The following is a 20,751-nucleotide window of genomic DNA, read 5'->3' on the forward strand; positions in this document are numbered from 1 at the left end:
TAGTTAGAATAGCTAGCATGACCAGCAAGCATTGATCAATAGCATGACTCAGCTGTGCAAAGGTGTGATTTATTTGCAATATGGGCACAGAGTGGAATAGGTGTCCTACTGGCGATTGGTGGTGCGAGAGACTTGCAGCATCACTTGCTAAGGACAGCATTTACAGCATTTCTTTGTTATAAGATGGTGTCAAACTACAGACAACAAAGCAAAAGAACTTGGGGCCTTTCACCAAGATTCTTCATGGCAGTTTGCAGTGTTTACAGTTAATGGCTTTAATGATGCGACTAAGGTAAAACGTAGAGATAAGAGTATCAACTGATTTTGTTTAGTGCAATCGTCTGCTCTGATGCCAGCCATTTAAAAATGCAAGGATTGGGATCCTGAGCCAAATACTTGAGTCAGATCTGAAGATGCGTACTTCGGAATATTCCAACATGTTTTATTTTACTGATTCCAACAATTACTGACTTTTCTACCTCCAGAAGAACCATGTGTACATGTAAGCATCACAGATCTTTGCTTTGAAAGAAAAAAAGTCATGTGTTTTTAAACTAAAAAAATCCATTCAGGAGGACCATTCAGATTATCATCAATAAATATAGCAGCCGAGCTCTGTACGGGTTAATATGTAGATGCACTTAGAAAAAGTGATTCATACTTGTGTAGCACAAATAATGCAGTAAAGCAAATCTAGATTTTAGAGAGATATTTTTTCTTTATGCAGAACTTCTCTGCAGAGGTCCTCGGATTTTTAAAGGGAGAGCAAAACTGCATTCTTTATACACTACAAGCCATGGTTCCTTTTGAAAAGGATGTCTCTATACTTGACAACCTGTCCCCTATAGAAGGTGTGCAGAGAAATTTGAAAGGGAAAAAAGTCAACACTGCCAACACCATTTTATTTCACAATTGCTCATATAACATATTTTCAAGAGAAGCATGGCTTATGTGCTGTTTATAAAAACAGCAATAAATGAGTCAGTAAACGTAAGAACTATTGTATTTTTAAAATATACCTCACATACCTTCCGTTTTTTCCCTTTCTTAGGGTTTGTATAACATGGCATTCCATTCTCTGAAAACCTACTTGAAAAACAGCTAAAATGGGAAAGAAGTTATCAATATCAGGGACAAGAACTGCATGATATTATGTTGCTGAATATTGCAATGACTGTGTGTATTTACCCACATGGGTCTGTCTAGCCCCTTCAGAAATGTGCATGAATGAAGAGGGAGATATGTTGAAATAGACTAATCAACATTTTATTTAAAGCAGAGTTTCAATGCACTTGAAATAGTTTAATCTATCAGACATTGCATTCAAATGCACACATTTACTTTATGATTGTAACTCAGTATAATGTGCAACTCTATCAGGAATGGAAGTATGAATGAATGTGTTAGAGATTATATTATATTGTATTATATTATATTATTACTTATATTATTAGTAAATATCCACCTTAAACTTCATTTAAGGTGGATATTTACTGTTTCAAGATAAGGAAAAAGGCTACATTCAGCTAAGCTAAGCTTCAGCTCAGTGAACTTGCAGTTTGGTTCGGTAAGATTCAGAATATGTTTATTTATTTATATTTTAGAAATTTCCATGTTGAAAAGGATTGTTAGTTATACATAAAAATGTGTTGGACAGAATTTCATGTGTCTTCAAAAATACTGATAGCAGTTTCTTGATGAGAATTTAAGCATGTTGTGTCAGGTCTGATGTCCATCTTCACCTGTCTCTCTATGGCAGTAAGGAGTTACTACTTTTTAATTAGAAGAAAGTTTGATAAAACAGAGCAAGCTTCAGAGTGAGTTTCTGTAATTGCTTTTTACTCATTTTATTTATGTCTTACCCCAATATATTCAGCAACGTACTGAAAAGCTGGATTTTTTTTTTATATCGAATTTTTTTTTTTTAACCAAATGTCAATAGCTTTTGCCACAGTTCGGTGCAGATGTTTTAGATATTTCTAAATTAAATTACTTTAATGTTTATTAAATTAAAGTGCATAACAAGTGAATTTAGTTGAGTCAAATATTCATGCTATGTAATTTTTGTTTGTGGCATTAGAAAAAAGCAATGATTTGTTTAGCTTAAGTGAGTTGTTGTAGAAGCATACCAATTCAAAGGGTTGCTATCTGCTTTGTGTTTTTGTGCATTGGATACATATGTGTGAATGTATTTATCCATATCCTTCCATTTGCAAATTCTGTCACAACAGCAGGTAAATTACCACAAGCAACAGAGCAATCAAGGATTACACTCTTGTAGGATTAGCATTCAGTATCCGTGTGAAGGTCTGAGCCAGAGTGGATGTGCCTGAATGTGTTTGTAGGTGTGGTTTGAATTGTGTGCTTTAGTTGCTGTACACGAACTCAATGTGCAAGTCGGATAACCAAAAAAAGAAAGTTTGACATTGACTACTAAGCTCTTTGCTTGATGCATAATTCATCTGTCTCTACAGACTGAGCCTGCTTTTGAAGCTATCTTAGCTTGTTCAACTTTTAACTAAAACAAACTACAGACAGTCTCATTTTGGAGCAATTTTTTTTCATTTTCTTTTGCTACTAATTAATATTCATTGATATGAGCCAGACATTGCTGGTGCTACTGTCACTCCCATCTCTAACAAGCTCAACATGCACAGTTGCATTTTTTCCCCTCACTGAATGAAAAGTTTAATTTTTCCAAAATTTTCAGTGTGAGATAACACTACTTATTAAGGATATTATTAAACCTGCACAGCGAAACACTGCAAAGACCTATTGCATCTGTACTGTTTTTTTCTTTTTCTGTCAAATGTATTGGCTTTTTGGAGCTCTAAACATTTACGAAAACTCCCCAAACTTGGTGGATGCATCAGACCTGCATGAAAATTACATATTTAAAGGGTTTCGAAAAGTCGGTACAGAAATGGTGCAACAGCGCTCCCTTCAAAACATCTTCTGCAATAAACTTACTTTATCACATCAATAAAATTGGTTTCTTGAAGTTTTGTTATTCAAATAATGGCTCTTTCGAAGGTGTAAATGGTAGATTTCTGCACCAGAATAGAAGAGAAGCAACATGTAATGTCCAAGATTTCACCAGGGCATGTGAGAAACAAAGTTATGGTTTCAAAATGTCCCAGTTTTTTGAGATAGGATGTAAAAAAATGCCTCTGAATTGAACCACAATGATTAATACATGTCAGTAAATTACTAGCATGAAGTACTGATCAGCAATTATTTGCTATGTTAGTACTGCAGTGGGACTTCTAAGTTTATCAGTGTAAAAAGGAAAGTCTGAATTAGACTTCTTTGCATTATTACAGACATCCAAGTTTTTATTTTACGGAGTAAAAGGACTTTAATGACCCTTCTTTTTTGCTCCTCTTCTAGGCCCCGGTACATTTCACCCATGTGCACTGACCTGCAGACCAAAGTGCTTCAATGCTATAAAGAAAACCCAAAGCAGACACTGCACTGCTCCAGACTGGCTAAGCAGTACATGAACTGTGTTCAGCAAGGGAAGAAGGTAAGTCATGGCTGCGGTCTGCATGTAGATGTAAGAGCAATTACAGAGAAATGTGCAGTTTTCTTTTGAGGACACCATATTTATTTTCAGCTTAGCTGCAAGCTAATGAGATTTTGAAGTAACCTGCTTTTATTGCCGACAGTAGAAGATGACAGCAAAAAGACAAAGAACCTCAAAGTCTTAATTTAAAGTACTTAATTTCAAAGTATTTGCATCTTTCCTGTTAAATATTTTGACACCTCAAATTGGAGAATACAGAAATGACATATGCTGTCTATTTGGGGGCTTACATCATTACCAGTGTTCAAAAATGGGTTTTGCATTCACTTTGTAAAGCGTTTTGCTTTGCTGTTGCTTTTTCAAAGAGTGTTTAAACCCAAGGCTTATCTACAAAGTGTTTTATTTACTCAATTTATCAATCAAAAAGCAATTCTGAATGGAGTAATTTGCACATTATTACCATGGCAGAATGTCTTTCTGCAGCTTCAAAGTTATAAAAGGCTCAGAGCAACAATTGATGAATTTGGCTGTACCAACAGCCGATAAAAGCAAAGGCTCAGAATAAAAGCAATCAGTGGTTTTATATTGTTTCAAAAGCATAATTGCCAGTAGAATGCTGCTCTGTGGGGAAGAAACATTTTATATTCTTGCACCAGACTTTTTTTTTAATTATGTGAAATATAAATTGAGTGGAAGCTGGGGTTTTTTTCAAGCACATATTTAATTCAGAGTCAAATACTTAGACAAATTTGGTGAAAATGAGAATAACTGGCTAAATGAAATATCTACAGAAAAAAATAAAAGTATGACAGTGAAAGTAAAGAGTAAAATTATGAAAACTAAAAATTAAGACTTGGGGAAAAAAACCCCCCCAACAGTTTTACTCCTAGTGAGATTTCTCCGTATAATATTTTATCCAAAGTGTTTTTATATGCCATTGCCAAGTAACAAAACAGTATATATTTCTTAAGTACATGTTCCTTATCTTTGTTATGGTACAGAATAAAAGTTTGTTTAACTTTTATTGTTAAAAGTTAAACATTTGTGTGTCCATCTCCCTAAAATTCACAGAATACCAAGCTGGTGCCTTTTTGAAGTTCACATTGTGGCTTTTTCTTTGTAGAAAACAATCTTGACCCTGACATTTTATCGCTGACATCTTCTCTGTCTACCCTTTCTTTATAGGGATAATCTGACAGAGATTAAATCTTTCATTTTAAAGACTGGCTTGCACCACTATTTCGAAGATAGTGGCTTTTCAGGTTGACCTTTGAGACTTTTGAAGTTTTTTTTTCATCCCTGTCTCAGACTTTGAACAACTCATAAATGTTTCTAGGAATAAGATTTAAACCTGTAAGTCTGAAAGATTTCACATTAAAAGTGTTACTATCTCCATCCAGTCTATTATCAGATATCATCATCCCAACTGTTGCCTGACAGAGCCTCAGTGATTTTTTTTTATAGCAGAAGGGAACTTTTTTAAAAAAAGAAAAAGAAAATACAATTCTTTGCATTTTCCTTTTTGTATGAGCAGGGTATTTTTAATCACAAGTTTGTTACCTATGTCAAAGTATGCCAAGCTTCTCCAAAGTTTCGAAGTAGCATTGACCAATTACTTCCATGCCACGCCACATTGATGCAGATATTCACATAAAGGATGAATGACCAAGTGTTGAGTCCCTACACTCTTCAGCATACGGACATAGTTTTCATTGGGAGAAACTGAATTTTGGATTTTTATTAGTTTTAAACCATTATAATCAAAATCTACATAAATAAATGCCTGAATTTTATCACTCATGAATAAAGAGTTTCAATCTGAATTGAATTACACAAGTAAATTGTTTCAGTGATTTTCTAATTTATTTAGTTGTAATAGAGCCAAACAGGTTCAGGTTTCAGAATCCCTGAAATAAACTGCAGGAACAAAGTGATTATGTTTGTCAAGAATTGTGCAGTTGGAGAATTTTGCAGAAAAGTGAAAATGTTTTCTTTGTCAATGGTGATAAATATATTATGAAACAGACATTCAATACAAAAGTAAAAATCTGATTTTCATTTTGTGGCAGTTCGCTACCAGAAAAGAATGGAAATTTCTTAACACAAATTAATAACAAGTAATATTGCTTATGTTATAAGCTCTTTTGAAATTTTGCTTATCTGCGTAGACATAAAAAATTTACACTTGGTAAATTTTGCAAAAGTAAAAATCAGATGTTTACTTCATGTCACTTGGTTACCAGTAAACACAGTGATCTCTTAGCAACAGATTTTTATTGTTCAAAAAACATAAGATTTCTTCTGCTCATTCTAAATACCACTTACTACTTAAGAATTGTGCATTTGGTGAATTTTGCAGAATAGTGAAAATGTTTGTCATTCGTTTTAAAAATATTATAAAACAGACATTCAACACAAAATGTAAAAATCTGATTTTCACTTCTTAGCAGTTCGTTATCAGATAGAAATGCTCATCTATTAACACAAATTAATAACAAGTAATATTGCTTATGTTACATGAGCACAAACTTTGAAACAGTGGGCCCTGGTGCGCTGACTTTAATCTAGGCTATATAATTCACACAACAGTTTGCAAAGCTACAAGCAGAAACAAAAGGACCTTATGCAAGACAACGGCCCAAGCAGAGACCCTAGCAGAAGATGGACAAGGGGACTGATTGATGAGAGGGGGTGAAAGGCCATACCCTGAACTGCCTCAACAGATGGTAAAGGGAAGAGTGTGTAAAAAATGTGTATGCGTGAGCAGGCATGTATTATAAAACATAAAACAACTTCTGAGTGACATGTAAGGAAAGCTGCGCCACTGCAGATAGTGAAGTGGGGAGACTTCAAAAGGCAGCCAGAAAGAGGAAGATAGATATTCTAGTGATGTCGAGATCAAAACTTTGGAAGGAAAAAAAGAGATAATTTGGCTGCTAGTTTTATTGGCAGAATGATTGACAAACGTAGTTTGATGGACACTAAAAGATGTATGGTAGAGTTTATATGAAGCCTTTCTTAGTTGTAAGCACAGAGGAAAAAAACTGAGGCGGATACAATCAGGAAATAGAACCAACCACATATGAAAAAAGGTTCATCATGCCATACTACACGCAAGAGAAAAGAAACTATATTCAAGAAAAGAATGAGCCGTAATTAATAATTTAACAGAAAAAGTTAGAGAGAGATCTTATGTTTTTTGAACAATAACGATCTGTGTGGCTAAGAGATGAGCGTATTTTCTGGTAACAAAGTGCCACGAAGTAAACATTTGATTTTTACTTTTGCAAAATTTACCAACTGTAAATCTCCTGTGTTTAAGCAAATAAGCAGTATTTCAAAAGAGCGTATGTAAAATAAGCAATATTACTTTTATTAATTTGTGTTAATAGATGAGCATTTTTTCTGGTAACGAATTGCCACAAAGTAAAAATCAGATTTTTACTTTTGTGTTGAATGTCTGTCTTTATAATACATTTACCACCAATGACAAAACATTTTCACTATTCTGCAAAATTCAAAAAATGCACAATCCTTGTTAGATAGTAAGTGATATTTCGAAAGAGCAGAAAGTCAGCCAAAATACTTGCATCAATAATACAACTCTATGCACACTGCATATACTGTGTATATATATATATATATATACAAAAGTCATATACTTTATATTGTTGTAGTTCAAATGTTGCACCCCATACATATATACACTCGTGTTTATTACAGGTTTTGCTCAGACCACACACATTTTTATAGGTGTAAGTGCAACTACAAACTCTTTATGTCCCCATTAAAATTTGATTGGGAGTATTTTATGTTGCTATTTGCCTGTGCTTATAGAGGCTTGCAAATGTTCAAATCCTTCACTTTTATGTGAAAAAGTTACTTACTTACTTTTAATTCATACATTATAATATAATACTCAATGTACATGTTGTGTATGTGTCCATGTAAACACTGACTTGAATTATGTGAATTAGGGCTGGGTAAGTATTGTTTGTTATTGGAGATGAGTATCATAATAAATGTTATTTATTGTGATAATTCTAAATTTCAACGTTTGCACACTTCCAAAACTGAGCAATTGTTTAGGATTGCTACCTTAACTAAACAGTTCCAAGTGTTGATGTCATAAATATTGATGTATTTTAAAATGTGGTTGAGTAAAAAATTGTTAATTTTTTTATCAGTTTAGCACCACTTCCTGTAACTTGTCTACTAGAGCAGCCTATTTGGTAATGTTCAGGTTTTACTTTTAGAGCTCTCACTGTTGATTGTAGGGCTCTTGCTGCATGCAGTAGTCGACATATAGCCAAAAGAGCTGTGATGCATTTTTGAATTTAAGTTTTTGTTGTTCTTTTCATTATCGCAGTAAAATCAAAAAACATACGATTTTTGGTTCTTATAATGTGAAAGTGTGATTTACTACACAACTGTTATCCAAAATAGCCTTTGGCCTCTTGTCCCACTCCACAATGTTTTAAGACTGCTGTGCAGGCCATGTACATTGCTGTCCTACTTCATACCATCAGCAGAGGCTGACAATTGCAAAGAAAAACACTTCTACGGCACCACCCCTCTCACAGTACTTGACCTATCTGAACCTGTGGGACTCCTGCCAGATGTATTTGTTTTTGTGCTTGCCCCTGAGAGATCAGGTGAAGTGCCACTCAGTTTCAGGCTTGATTACAGAGGTGTGCTGAGCATAGTAACAGCATTTGTGGGTGATATACACAAATATGGTGATGTTTTTAGACCTAAATAAAATGTTGTTCCACTTTCCACTTTGGCTTTTAACTGAAGTATCTATTTGAAATCAGCAACAGTCTAAATATTTTTGCTGTCCAGTAAATCACAACTATCTAAAACAGTCCTGTCGGAATCTCTAAAGTCCTTGTTTTTTTGGTTTTTTTTAAATCTAATCTGAATGCACAAAATGTTAACTAGTAGCTTTGGTGTAAATGTTGTCACTGAGGTAGGAGAATTCCAAGTTAGCTGCTTTCAGTATCAAAGAGGTGCTTAGAAATGAAGTCAGAGGGTGTAATATGTTAGCTTAAAGGAAACTACTTTCTGCAAAGGCAAGATGCTTGTAGTAGTGTCAGGCTGCAAGAGAGATATATTTACACCTTTTTCATAAAGACTTGAGGAAACATAGTTGCTGGATTGAGCTATAAAATGTTATGTGCCTGGAAAATACATAATGCTCTCCCTTCCCTCCCATCCTTTAATGACCACTCAAAGCAGGAAGGCAAGAACACATTTTCACAATGCTGCTCTCATCATGGTTCTTGAACCAAAATTGTAACTGAATAACACTGGGAAACCTCAGATCAAAGCAAAAACCCAAAAAATGGAAATCATATGCAAAATACTTATCAATTCATTTCAATTTAAAATTGACCTTTAACTGGAGCCTTCTTTTATAAAAGTGCTGCAGCTTTGAAAGAAAGCAACAATATCAAGCAGGTTTATAGTTCAAGAAAAGCAACTCTATTAAGTTTAGTTATGCCACTATGATCATTAACGTTGGTATTGTGGTCTTCATTCTTAGTGAAGGGTCTTTGATCAAATCTCTTTTTGAGATGCTGTCAAAGGTTTTGTTTCTGATAGCAAATAATTTAAAGAAATGCTGCTAGTGTCTGTTCAAGCAGCTAGTGTCTGTGGGCGGTGGGGAAAGGAACACACTGGTTTGGACTGCGTGGGTTTGTGGATAGATCCTGCTGTGTTTGAGCTGCATTTCTCTCTTTTTTTCCTCTTATTCTCACCTCCATTAGTTGTGCCATGTGGTGTGAGTGTTTGTGTGTGTCAGTATATGTGCATCGTGAGTATTTGTGAAGTACCATTCTGCCTACTTTCAAACGTTTCAGTTGACATTTTCTATAGCAGCCACATTTAACTCGAATTAACTTTTTTTTTTTTGTTCAACAACTGTGTGTTGCTAGTAGCATCTTAAGTAGGTCTCAAGTGACACTGCATCTCTAACTAAAGGTTTAGTCCATTTGCTGCCGAAAACCACTTAAGAGTGTAAGTACTTGAAAACATATTTTTCCTCCACAACAAATTACAGCCAAATCTGTTTAAACCTGTTAATGTTTTCTCCAGGTAAAAAAACAAGATCACTAATTAGAGATGTAGAAATTATGGCAATTCTTTTGGAAAAGGAAAAAATGAAGAATGAGCCTTTGTAGCTAGGATGAAAGCTGAGGAATGGATGGAGCCTGATGAAAGGAAGGAAAACTAAAGGGAGGGAAGCTCTTGGAAGCTTTTAAATGTGAACGTTGATGGAAAACTGTAAGAGGAAAATAGGGAATAGTTGGACGATATGAGGGAATATGCACATGATGAATAGAAAGATATTCTGCTACTGGGAGGAATGGGTTATGGTAGATCGGTTTGTGCTTTATAAATGGATTTCTCCCCAGAAATTACTATTTAAAAAAGCAAAGTAAGTTACAGTATATATCTGTTTTAAAATGAGGAATGATAAATTAAATACAGTTTTTTTTAATGGTGAAACATCAGTTAGCAGAAATTCAAAGTTTATTTAGTTTTCCTGACAATTTTTAATAACAAAAGCTTCTCAAAGAGAAATAAGAAGCTGTCATTTTTGGTGTCTCATACAACTCAGTGGCAGAGCGCACGGTCCTGTACGCAGCTGTCCTGGGTTTGATTCCCGTCCCTGGGCAATTTACTGCCTGTCTTCCCATTCTTTCTCTACCCTACTTCCTACTTCAGCTAGTGATGAATAAAGGTCACTAATGCCAAAGATCGTTAAAAAAATATTAATAATAATCATAGTAATAAAATTGGTAAATTTTTCTGTATTCTGTACCCTTTTGCATGTACTCTACCTAAGTACATGCTTTGCTGCATCACTCATAAATGGTAGGGATGAGTGTTAAACATCAGGCTCATATGTGATAAAAGATTTGACTTTTTAAAAAAAAATTCTTATCTTTGTCCAAACTAATAAAAATCTATATTTTTGTTGAGGCATAAATGTGGGACAACAACAACAACAACAACAAAAAAAGATCTCCTAGCAGTACAATTACTATTTAAAAATTTTAAGACACCACAATAAATATTCAGTTCTTTGAAGTAATTTAAAGGCACAACAAAATATATATTTTCTAGCTGGAAAGGAAGCCAAGACACCTTATCCCTTAGTAGCAATTGTTTGGCCCTTTGGCTAAAACAGCTTCACTACTCTTCCTATAGCCATCCATCAGCCTCTGACAACGGTCGAAGCAGCCAAACGTTGAAAAGCAACGTTTGGCTGCTTCTCACTTTCAGCTGTTAGATGTTTGATGGGTTTCTTGCATGTACAGTCCACTTTATGTCACCTACAGCATATCAGTGAGATCAAGATCTAGCCTTTAGGGTAAACCTTCTTCAACATCCTGAATAATGATTTTCTAACCATGTCAACCTGATGTGATACAGTTGTGTAATCCGAGTCTGCTGGAATAAATATAGTTATGTCCTAAGCTATTCTTTACCAAAAGGAGGTTTCATTTATTTATTTATTTATTTTGTTTAATAATTTTAAAATATATATTTTTAATTTACCGTAAGTGAACCTTTCTTATCCATGTGTCCTAATGCATTAGAAAAACACACAAACTCTCATAGTGTGTCCTAACTTCTTCACATGACAGTAGGCTAATTGACAGTCTTAGAATAAAAAGGAAAAAAGGAGCTATTTTCCTTTCTCTTGCCTGTGTTTACTTGTTTTCATTTCTGTCAACATGATAATAAAGTGAAACAAAATAAAAATTTCTACTTATCCATTTTTGAACACCCAAAAAACATTTCTCATTATTCTTTAATATTTAAAACCCCTTGTTTATTTATTTTTCAATACTTGTTTCAGATGAGAACATCCAATTACCAAAACATTCATGGATCTATCTGATTCACAAATAATTTAGTTTGAGACTGTGTGAATAAAGCAATTTTGTTGATATGTTGTCAATTTCTATTTATTAAAGCACAATATTTAGGAAAATAAATTATGTGAACATTTTTAATTTCTCTTTGTAATTGATTATCATTTCAATAAATATGAGGAAACAAAGTGTAATTTTGCATTTGTAAATGTTTTTTACCATGTAAAAGAAAAACTACTCGAATTTCAATTTAATATTTTGTACTTTCAAATAAAATTTAAGTAAGCAATTGTTTTTCTTTTTTTCTTTTGTAGTTTCTGAAGAGAAAATTCAATCAATGAGGCCTGCTTAGTCCCAGAGCAACTAAAGTGCATATAAAAGGGAAATGATAAAAAAGAAAGTAGTTTTCAGAGCAATAAAGAGTTAAAGGCTGAGAACAAAAATTGTTTATAAGTTGCATAAAAGAAGAAAGGAAATAAAATAAATATGTGGTTGTGTAAAGCTATCAATAGTAGCAGGTGGTGAGCCCCACTGTGAGCTTTGGACTGCCTGCTTTCTCTGATCCGATAAAACAGCCACTCTATTTATTCAGCAGCCTTCTCCTCCACACGCAGACTACATTGTGTGGACTATAATATCCCTATTAATATTTTTATAATACTAGCATGCTTCCCTGGCTCCCCATTGATTATTACAAAAACATTTTCACACCCCTCTGCGTGTTATTTTAATAAACTTATGCTCATTTGCTCGCTCACACATTTCTGTCTCTTTATGAGTCGCTCTTTACTTCCAACCGTTCCTCCTCTGCTTCATATCCATCATCTCCAAGGCGACCACCGCATGATGGCACAGGCCTCATAAAGATTAGCTGTTCTCTCTCATGTCCCTTCGTTCTGCCTCCCAACAGTCGTTCAGTCTGTTGAATTCTCACACCGCTCCATCAGCATCTAGCCATATACCTGATCCCTTCTGCTCCTTTTTACTGATCGAGATCTCCCAACATGTGAGGAATTCCTTCCTGCCAACCTTTGGCTGGTATCTGTCTTACTTCGTTTGCTTAGGGGGATGTGTTCAGGTAAACTTGGACAAATGAGAATTGCTGTGTTCTTTTACTCTGCTATTAAATCTGTCATCTCTAGCAGTAACAATAATGGACAACAAAGAAACTTGGATAATTACATGTTCTGCATTAAATTAATGTTCACTTGACTGCTTTTTAATGATGAATTCCAATATTGTGATTATCATTTGCTTTAGATGAAATGAGCAGATTGTACAAAAGCAGAGCACTCTGGCTTACACTGCTGAGGGCTTTTTTTGTCCTAGCAAGTTGACATCAATTGCAAAGCTGTGAAATATTTGAAACATAAAATAAACTGCAGCTCATAGTTGTGCAAATTGGCTGGATTTTGGCCTATGCACACTAACATGCCATTCTCTGAGGAATACCTACAAACTCATTTGTGTAAATGTTGTTTTAATCCGGTAACTAAAACTGGCAAAATAAAGAGGAAGTATTAATTAAAATAAATACATGAGGAAAAAAGGAATTAAATTGAAAGTGATCGGTTTAATGCATCTTAAATTCGATTTTTTTTAAATTTTATTTTAGGCTTTTTAGTATTTACTCCTTCAATCTCTAGTCAGGGTCGATCAGTGGGTTTAGACAATGCGACATTTCATAACGGCTACATTCTCGTACTGCTCTCTCTACTCTTGAATTATTTCCTGTTATTTCAGCTTTTACCTTTAAGCTCTCTAAGTTCTTTTCCTCTAGATTGAAACAGCTGGACTGATGTTATTTTTAGGTGTTGCACCTTCCTGGAAGTCTGTATCAGCTGAGCTACTGCTGAAAAATGTCTTACTGTTCTTTTTCTAAAGACAATACATTTGGCCCCAGCTCTTTAATGTGTCTTTCTCTGTTGCCTGAGCTTCTGATAGGACTAACTGTATGAGCTTCATTTATCCCATAGACTTTAAAAGTTGTTCTTCTGCCATTAGTTCTCTGTTTTCTCTTAACATAAAAAAAAAAAACACATCTGTGTTTCTTTTGGATATGTGTGTATATATATTTTGTCTTCTCAAAGCCCAGTCAGTTGTGGCAGATGCCTGCTCACATTGAGCCAGGTTCTGCTGGAGGATTTTTATTTTTTTATTTAAAGGGGAGTTTTGTTTTACGGTGTCACCACATGGATGCTCAGTGTGCGGGTTTCCTGCCACAATAACAGATCATTGTAATCAACCATCCAACATGTTCGTCAAGGAGGAGTGAATTCTGCAAGTCAGTGACTCGATGCAATCAGCTGGACTTCCTTAGATAACCAGCGTTTCAACCAATTTGAACAATAAACTAATCTTAAATTCTGTGATGATGACTAGGATCGGTTTGGAATGTATGTAATTGACTGAATCTGTCTAAACGACTCAATTGAATTTACTTTTTTTTGGCTTGATCTTGAGATGATATTTTCTGTGAATTTGCACCAAATGAATACATCTGAACTGACTTGTATAGAGCTAAATTGAATTGAATTGTTTTTATAAAGCATTTACAACCCTTTCCACTCTTAGTTATGATCAGTCCCAGCACCTGTCTCTGTCCCTCCTGAGAGGAGCTAAGAGCTGAGTGCTGTTAGCACTGAGTAGAGAAGACATTTATTGATTCTTTGCTGGTCTATTATTTCTATTTTTCGCAGGAAAAAAGTGAGTGACACCAGTGTGTTTGTGAAACAGAGCTTCTTTATATTTGCAGCAGATATTTGTGTGTGAATGTCTCTGCCGTGTTTGCAGACCGTTAGCTTATGTCTGTGGAAGTGCAAACACTCCCAGCATGTCCATGCTGCAGACTGTGGCTTTCATGCTGCTGACAGTAAGATCTGATCCGCGGCCTACAAACACAACATCTATCTCCAATACCACATCCAGCTACACTTCAAACTGCTTGCTAATTGGATGGAAGCTGTCAGGTTAGAGAAAACACATTTCTCTGTGTTAGTATGTGTTTTTGGACACATTTTTTGGGATATAAATGTATGTTCTTTATAACATTTTTAGCTTTTTTTTAACTCAATGTGATCAAAATATTTTTCACATCATGTAAATGACTTCATTAAGCAAAATAAATAATCAGCATGGATAGAGATTCTAAAATCTCTATCTATAAAAGTTAATGTTTTTACGTTAACACCATAAAAGCTAATATTATTCCAAATATTGATCGTATCATTGTAAAACATTGCAAAAAGATTTCTTATATCTGCACCTGTTCACTTATGACTTCCATTCCAGTATCTGCTGAATTCAAACACAAGCACACACATTATCCTAATGATTTAGTGATGAGGTGAACCCTACTGCAATGTGAATGAAAGGTGGAGGGAATGCCATGCAGCATGAAAGTTGTGATTAAAATTCAGGGACTTTATAACAATGATTGTTTTGCAAACTCTTCCCTAGTAAAAACATGTTTTCTTCTCGTTAATTGATATCTGAAAACACCGTTTATTATTACATTTGTTGTTTACACCATTTTTCATTTTCTGAGTGCTATAAATGGAAATATGTTTTAATTTTGGATAATGTTATTTTATAGAACAAAACAAATAAATTCCTTCTACTCAAACACCTACACACTACTTGCTAAATCAGAGAAACTTACATTTAGTTTCAAGAACTACCAACTTCAGCAAAAATAAGACACAAGTACCCGATAAACTTAATAGTTATCAAATGCCTGTTGAGCTTTGTGTTATCTGTATTTATTATGTTTGGGAAAAATATGAGTCTAACAAACATCAATTTCTACTTTTATTTAATGATGTGGGAGAAGGTTCAAGATACTGTTTCTTTTTGCCTTTCATTCTTTCTTGGCTTTATCATTTATGCATTATGGGTTCTGATTTCTTTTCAAAGAAATGTTTTAGTCAGCATAAATGTCTTGAAGAAATTTTCAATAACCCTGCATGTCGTTTCAGCTGCGAATTTTTGAGTGTTGGAGCAGGGATGTCGCATATTGATTATTTGACTTGTGACATTTTTTTTCAAAGACTCCAGTTAATCATGTGCAGAGAAAACTAGTTCCTCTCCTTCAACTAAAATGCTTCAATTTTGACACCATCATTCTTATTGATGAGTTATAGCAGCGTACATCACAGGCTGTGGTTCTTTCTGTGAGCTTTCTACATACAGCGACATCAGATCAGGTCAGAAATAACAGTGGCAAATAGTGTCCGACATTCACTGCAAGCATCAGTGTAAAGCATCAAACCTCTTAGGTTATGAGAGAAAACACCGAGTGATTAGACAAGATTCTAAGAGATTTCACTTTATACAGTGGGTTTAAGTTTTTTTTTTAAAATACTGCGTTTATAAAAGACCTATTTGATCATTCGGACTGTCTAATTGTAGCTTGGTGGTATCTGTCTAAGAGGTGCCATTTTAGCTTGAAAACTATTTTTAAGTTTTCCTAAATAAGAATGAACGGTGGTGCTCACATCTAATGTTTTTCACGACCCGTAAATGGTTCCAAACAGTTTAATTTGTTTTGATTTTTAGTGATACATGCCAGTACGTTGTAGTGAGGCAGTGATACATTTCTCTGCTCCATATAGTCACTAAAGCATGTTCTCTGGCCTCTCATTAAAAGCACTTTAAGCTGTACGATTGGTAAGACAGAAACTTTCAGCAGTTTTGAAATAGTCACTTTTTAAAACTTTTTGAATGCCTTGATATTTGTAACGAACCCTTGCTTAAGGCCTATATATCCTCTGCATTGTCTTCCCTCTGTCAGGACTGCAAGAACAAAGTTTTTTTCTTGCCAGGACATTTCATACCTCATAGGAACTCAAGTGCAGAACTCCTCTGCATATGTCTCTCCCACTGCAGCACATTTACTTTATATTTTCGGGACACAGAACAAGAAAAACGTTCTGCCCAGAATATGCATTAACAATGAGCTGCAAAAACTCCCAAATCAGAGCACCCCTGGGAAAGAGAAGAAAGTTCCCTATTCTTGTCTTGCAGAGCATGTATTGTCACTTAATAAGGACCCAAGAAGTAACATTCTGATTTGGACAACAACGAGATGTGTTCAAGATTTAAATAGTCTAAGATATTCCTGTAATGCAATTTTATTAAAATGCTAATGCAGTAACTTGGTGTACCTAAGCAGCAGCTGAAATTCAGCTCAGACCTTGAGGTGAAATGTTTGTCTGCCCCTAGCACTTAAGGTGTTGTGCACAAAAAAGCTTCCCCTGTCCATATATTATCCAAGTTTGGATGGCAACAGTCCAAATTTGGACCTGGGGCACCAAATTGAGTTGTCTCCACTGTGGGGGGTGCCAGGGGTCAATTTGAAATTCAGGTGCTACTTCATACACTATGCATTAGGCATAATATGTGAAAGTGCTGCAATATTCACACACCTGCCACAACTCCCCACCCACCCAAACACACACAAGAATTAAAAAAAAAACACTGTGCTTTTTGTGCATAAACTCTTGCACACATTAGCAGCCACCTTCACACAAAGTGTGGATGTTTATGCATACATGCACATTAATGCCGTCCTCCTTTATGTCTCTGGACGTGAGTGGAGCAGTAAAGCTAAAGCTCCTTGTCACATTTGCCACTCATCTCCAATTCAAAGGCACAGCCTGCGATGCCCTCGGATGCACTTGGCAAGTGAACAGCTAACCTACCCGCCAGCGTATCTGCCTGCCTGCCAGCCGGGCTCAGAGGCAGTTAGCATGCCAACTAGCCCACCCAGCAGCCACAAGCTAATGCTTCACTAACCCCGTGTTGCCCTGTGTCTCTTCCTCCGACTGGGTGTTTGTTCATGTATTGACACATGGGGAGTTTAGTTGCACTGTGTTGCATAGTAAAAAGCCAGTCTGTAAGTGGCTTAATATTCTTGTGTCATTTTAAAAAGCTGGTATATCACAGGGAAGTAGCCACAATTCTGCTTAACTCTCTTCATTTAGTCTGTTCAGAGTTTTGTTCCAAAATTAAAGTCTCAAGTAATTATTAAAGCATGTGAGTCCCTCATATACACTTAATTGGGCAACTGTTAATTACTTTAGCTCTACACCGTCAACATTATTCTGTGTGTCCATGGATTACTTTGTTGGAATGAGCTACACCATCTGGTATTAAAAGTATGAATCCAATATTAGCACAACCAAGATGTCTTCTAAGCACAGGGAATTATCTTTTACAACAATGGGTTTCTTTAGGCCTTTGCTCTCACTTTTATTTTAATATATCCATTAATAAACTTATTATGGCTTAAGAATTCCCCAATTTTTCTGTTTCTGAACTATCATTGGTTGAATAATTCCAGTAAGCCAATTAAAAAGGAAATAAACTCAACTGGTTTTTAGATATTTTGACTACTTTTTATCCTTGAGATTAATATATCTATTTGGTTTTTTTTAAATTTATTTTTAAACACAATCTCAGCACACCTCAAATGATGATTCATAACCTCTGTGAGATCCCAGTCGCAACACTGGGAATCAGTTACTGAGGATTCAAGTGTTTTATGTTTTAATGATTGTAATTTTAGGGCAAAGCCTCTATAATGTATATCTACTTACAGTCGGAGTGTAACAATACATTCAGCCCATGAGATAAGGAGATCCATGAAATGTTTATGAGACATAACAGGACGAGAGAGTTTTGGGAAAACTAAGAATTCTTTTTTGTTTTGTTTTTATGATTAGAACAAAGGACGAAAGGGCAACAAACTAAACTGTGAAGAAATCTGTAACCAGTGAAGGATAATTCAGTCCAACTTGGACTCGTCAATATCACTTTTTATGTTTTTTCTAATTCTAAGGTCTTTCGAAAACCAAAAAAAAAAAGAATTTTAAGAAAAGCTCAAACACAGACACAACAGCATGTAAAGCTAATAGCATTCACTCTTATATTCAGGCTTGATAGTAAAGCTAACACTAAAGTTAAACAGCAACCATGGTGCTTTGCAAGAACAAAATGACTGTTTTATAATTTTACTAACTTGCAGTAGTAATATCAGTTTGTTGCCTACAGTGGGCCTAGTGCAGATCCTATACCAACAAATGATTAATTGCAAATATTGATATTGACTTAGAACTCTATAGCCTACATAGAACGTAAATGAAGATCTGCCTATTAGAGAAATTTGACAGAAAAAGTCATAACAATGAAGATAATATTGAATTAGCCTGATTATTAACCCAGAAAGTCATAGTCTTTGTAATCATTTAGGTTGGACAGGTAATAAAGAATTTGGCATTTTGATCAGTGTTAGGAAAGCACTTAGATTAAGTTGATAAAATCAAGTTATTGGACAAAACAAAGGTCAGTGGATCCATATGTCTAGTTTAAGGTGCCCAACAGGTTTTAAAATCTCTATTAGAATAGATAATTAGTGTAAACGGTGTATTGGAGCAGCCCATTTGACAATTGTTTGAGTTTCAGAGAAATGTTTGTCTTTTGAGGCACTAACCTTTATGCTGCTATAAATTTGTATCTTAACAGTTCATGTTGACTTTTAGAAAGGTAGTTTTTATCCCCTTTATTATAATCTCAATAAACAACAATCAAAGATTTTGATGAAATCTTTTGTCTGTTTTCCATCTCTGTTAGTGAGACAATGAAGAGTCACTGTTATGAAAGTGAACTTTCTCCAAAGGCTACATTTGCTTCCTTCGATTGTGTTAATGCTGTTGGAGCTGTGCAGCTGTTCACCCCAGAAATAACAGGTCAGGCCAAAATTTATGAAGTGGAAAGCTTTTGTACCAATAAACCACTACAGACATTCCCTGCAGCTTGTGAATCACTGAATTAGAACTTAAGTATGTTTTTTCCATATCTTCTTAAAGCTGTCTGTTTTTCTAAATGTTGTTTAAAACCAGTTGCTTTAGCTGCAGGCCAGAGACACAAAAGGACACACCTCACAGACTCAATATCATCTGTTCACAAGATTACATACAGTCTGCGAGACGCAACTTTCCATCTTTCTTTCTATTTAGTTTAATGAAAGCCTCAATAGCTTTATGTTTTAACCTAAACCTATTTTTAAATTGATCAATAAAACCGTTTTTAAAATCTGACATATTTTGTTACTTACCCAAAGTGCAACTCATACTAAGTTTATTGTTTTTTATTTTGCCCTCTTTTGTTCATCAAGAATGTATTAAGCTAAATACATCCTTAATTTGAGATACTAAATACTAAAGCTATGAAATGAAAAGGTTGTGTTAAAGGTTGTAAAAAATTATTTTTTATTTTTTTTAATCTCCTTTACTTACTGTTGGTTTCTTACTCTTTAAAGAAGCTCCTGTCTATTGATCCATGTCTCCAGGGTGGAAAGGATAACCTCCTGCTGTGAAAGAAAGTTCTAACAGTTAGAAATTTAATACAGCGCTTTCTTTTTTCTTTTTTTGGCACTGTGCCGTGTGGAGCCTGAGCTTCTGTGTTTATGTGTGAGAGACCGGATTTTTCCTGGTGCATCCTGATTCCTGTTAGTTTCCCCTTTGCTTCCAGTAATGCAAATTCATACTTTGACAGTTTCTCCTCTTGTTCACCCTCCCCCTTCCTCTTCCCTCTCCTCCTGTTTTTTTTTTTTTTCCAGAGCTGTGTGACAAATCATGGCTGAGAAATGCAAGAATAGCCGGAACAAGGGGTGCAGTGAAGCAACGAAGAAACAAAAATCATATCAAATCCATACATTTTTTTCTTGTTCAAAATCAACTTTACTTATCTGTTCACACATCTGTTTGGCCACCAATATGTATTAACCACCATTTCTCACATTCCCTTGTTGTTGTTTTTTTCTTTGTTTGTTTTCTTTCTCTGAATCGAATATGTGTTGATTTAATGCCAAGTTGTGCCAGAGCTTGTTCTAAAATAAATTCTCATAATCCGGTGGTGATGAGTTGTGTTTCTTTGTGTCTGCTGTTTGTGTGTTGCCCGTGAGCGAGACGTGAGGTGGCGGATGACTGTTTCCTGCCACAGCAGACTAATAATTCTTCCACAAGTGAAAATGGGGTCATGTGTACCCCACTGACAGCTGTAGGGGCCTAGAGGCCTGATTTTGTGCCGTACTTGTGGTTTCATTAAGTGAGAAGAACTGAGAGAAGAGTGAAGGAAATGAGGGATTAATGAAGTGCGGGACAGGTGAAGAGTGAATTAATGTGTTTGTGTGCCAGTGTGAGACTTCACCTTTCTCTTTAACTGCAATATATTCTCTGCTGCTGTTTTTTACAAATGGAAAATTCATGAAAAACAGCTGCCACACCTGGACCCATCCATCGGACCACCGGACCAAGAGTGACGATTTATCACTCT

General features: G+C 35.2%; 1 protein-coding gene across 6 annotated transcripts in view; it reads left to right on the forward strand.

Annotated features, from left to right (window-relative positions):
- The window catches only part of chchd6b (coiled-coil-helix-coiled-coil-helix domain containing 6b), a 57,709-nt gene extending 37,376 nt beyond the window's left edge, over positions 1-20,333 (forward strand). For 4 of the 6 annotated variants that reach the window (XM_028003814.1, XM_028003815.1, XM_028003818.1 and 1 more), the window contains 2 exons: positions 3,391-3,526; positions 20,036-20,333. In XM_028003814.1, coding sequence (XP_027859615.1) covers positions 3,391-3,526; positions 20,036-20,059 — 160 coding nt within the window. In that variant the 3' untranslated portion in view covers positions 20,060-20,333. Of the gene's footprint in view, positions 1-3,390; positions 3,611-4,711; positions 4,922-20,035 lie in introns of those variants that run through there. The other 2 variants (XM_028003816.1, XM_028003813.1) reach the window with 2 other exon arrangements.
- The last annotated feature ends 418 nt before the right edge of the window (positions 20,334-20,751 follow it).

Source organism: Xiphophorus couchianus, chromosome 20 (genome assembly GCF_001444195.1).
Source record: "Xiphophorus couchianus chromosome 20, X_couchianus-1.0, whole genome shotgun sequence".
Classification (NCBI taxonomy): Eukaryota; Metazoa; Chordata; class Actinopteri; order Cyprinodontiformes; family Poeciliidae; genus Xiphophorus; species Xiphophorus couchianus.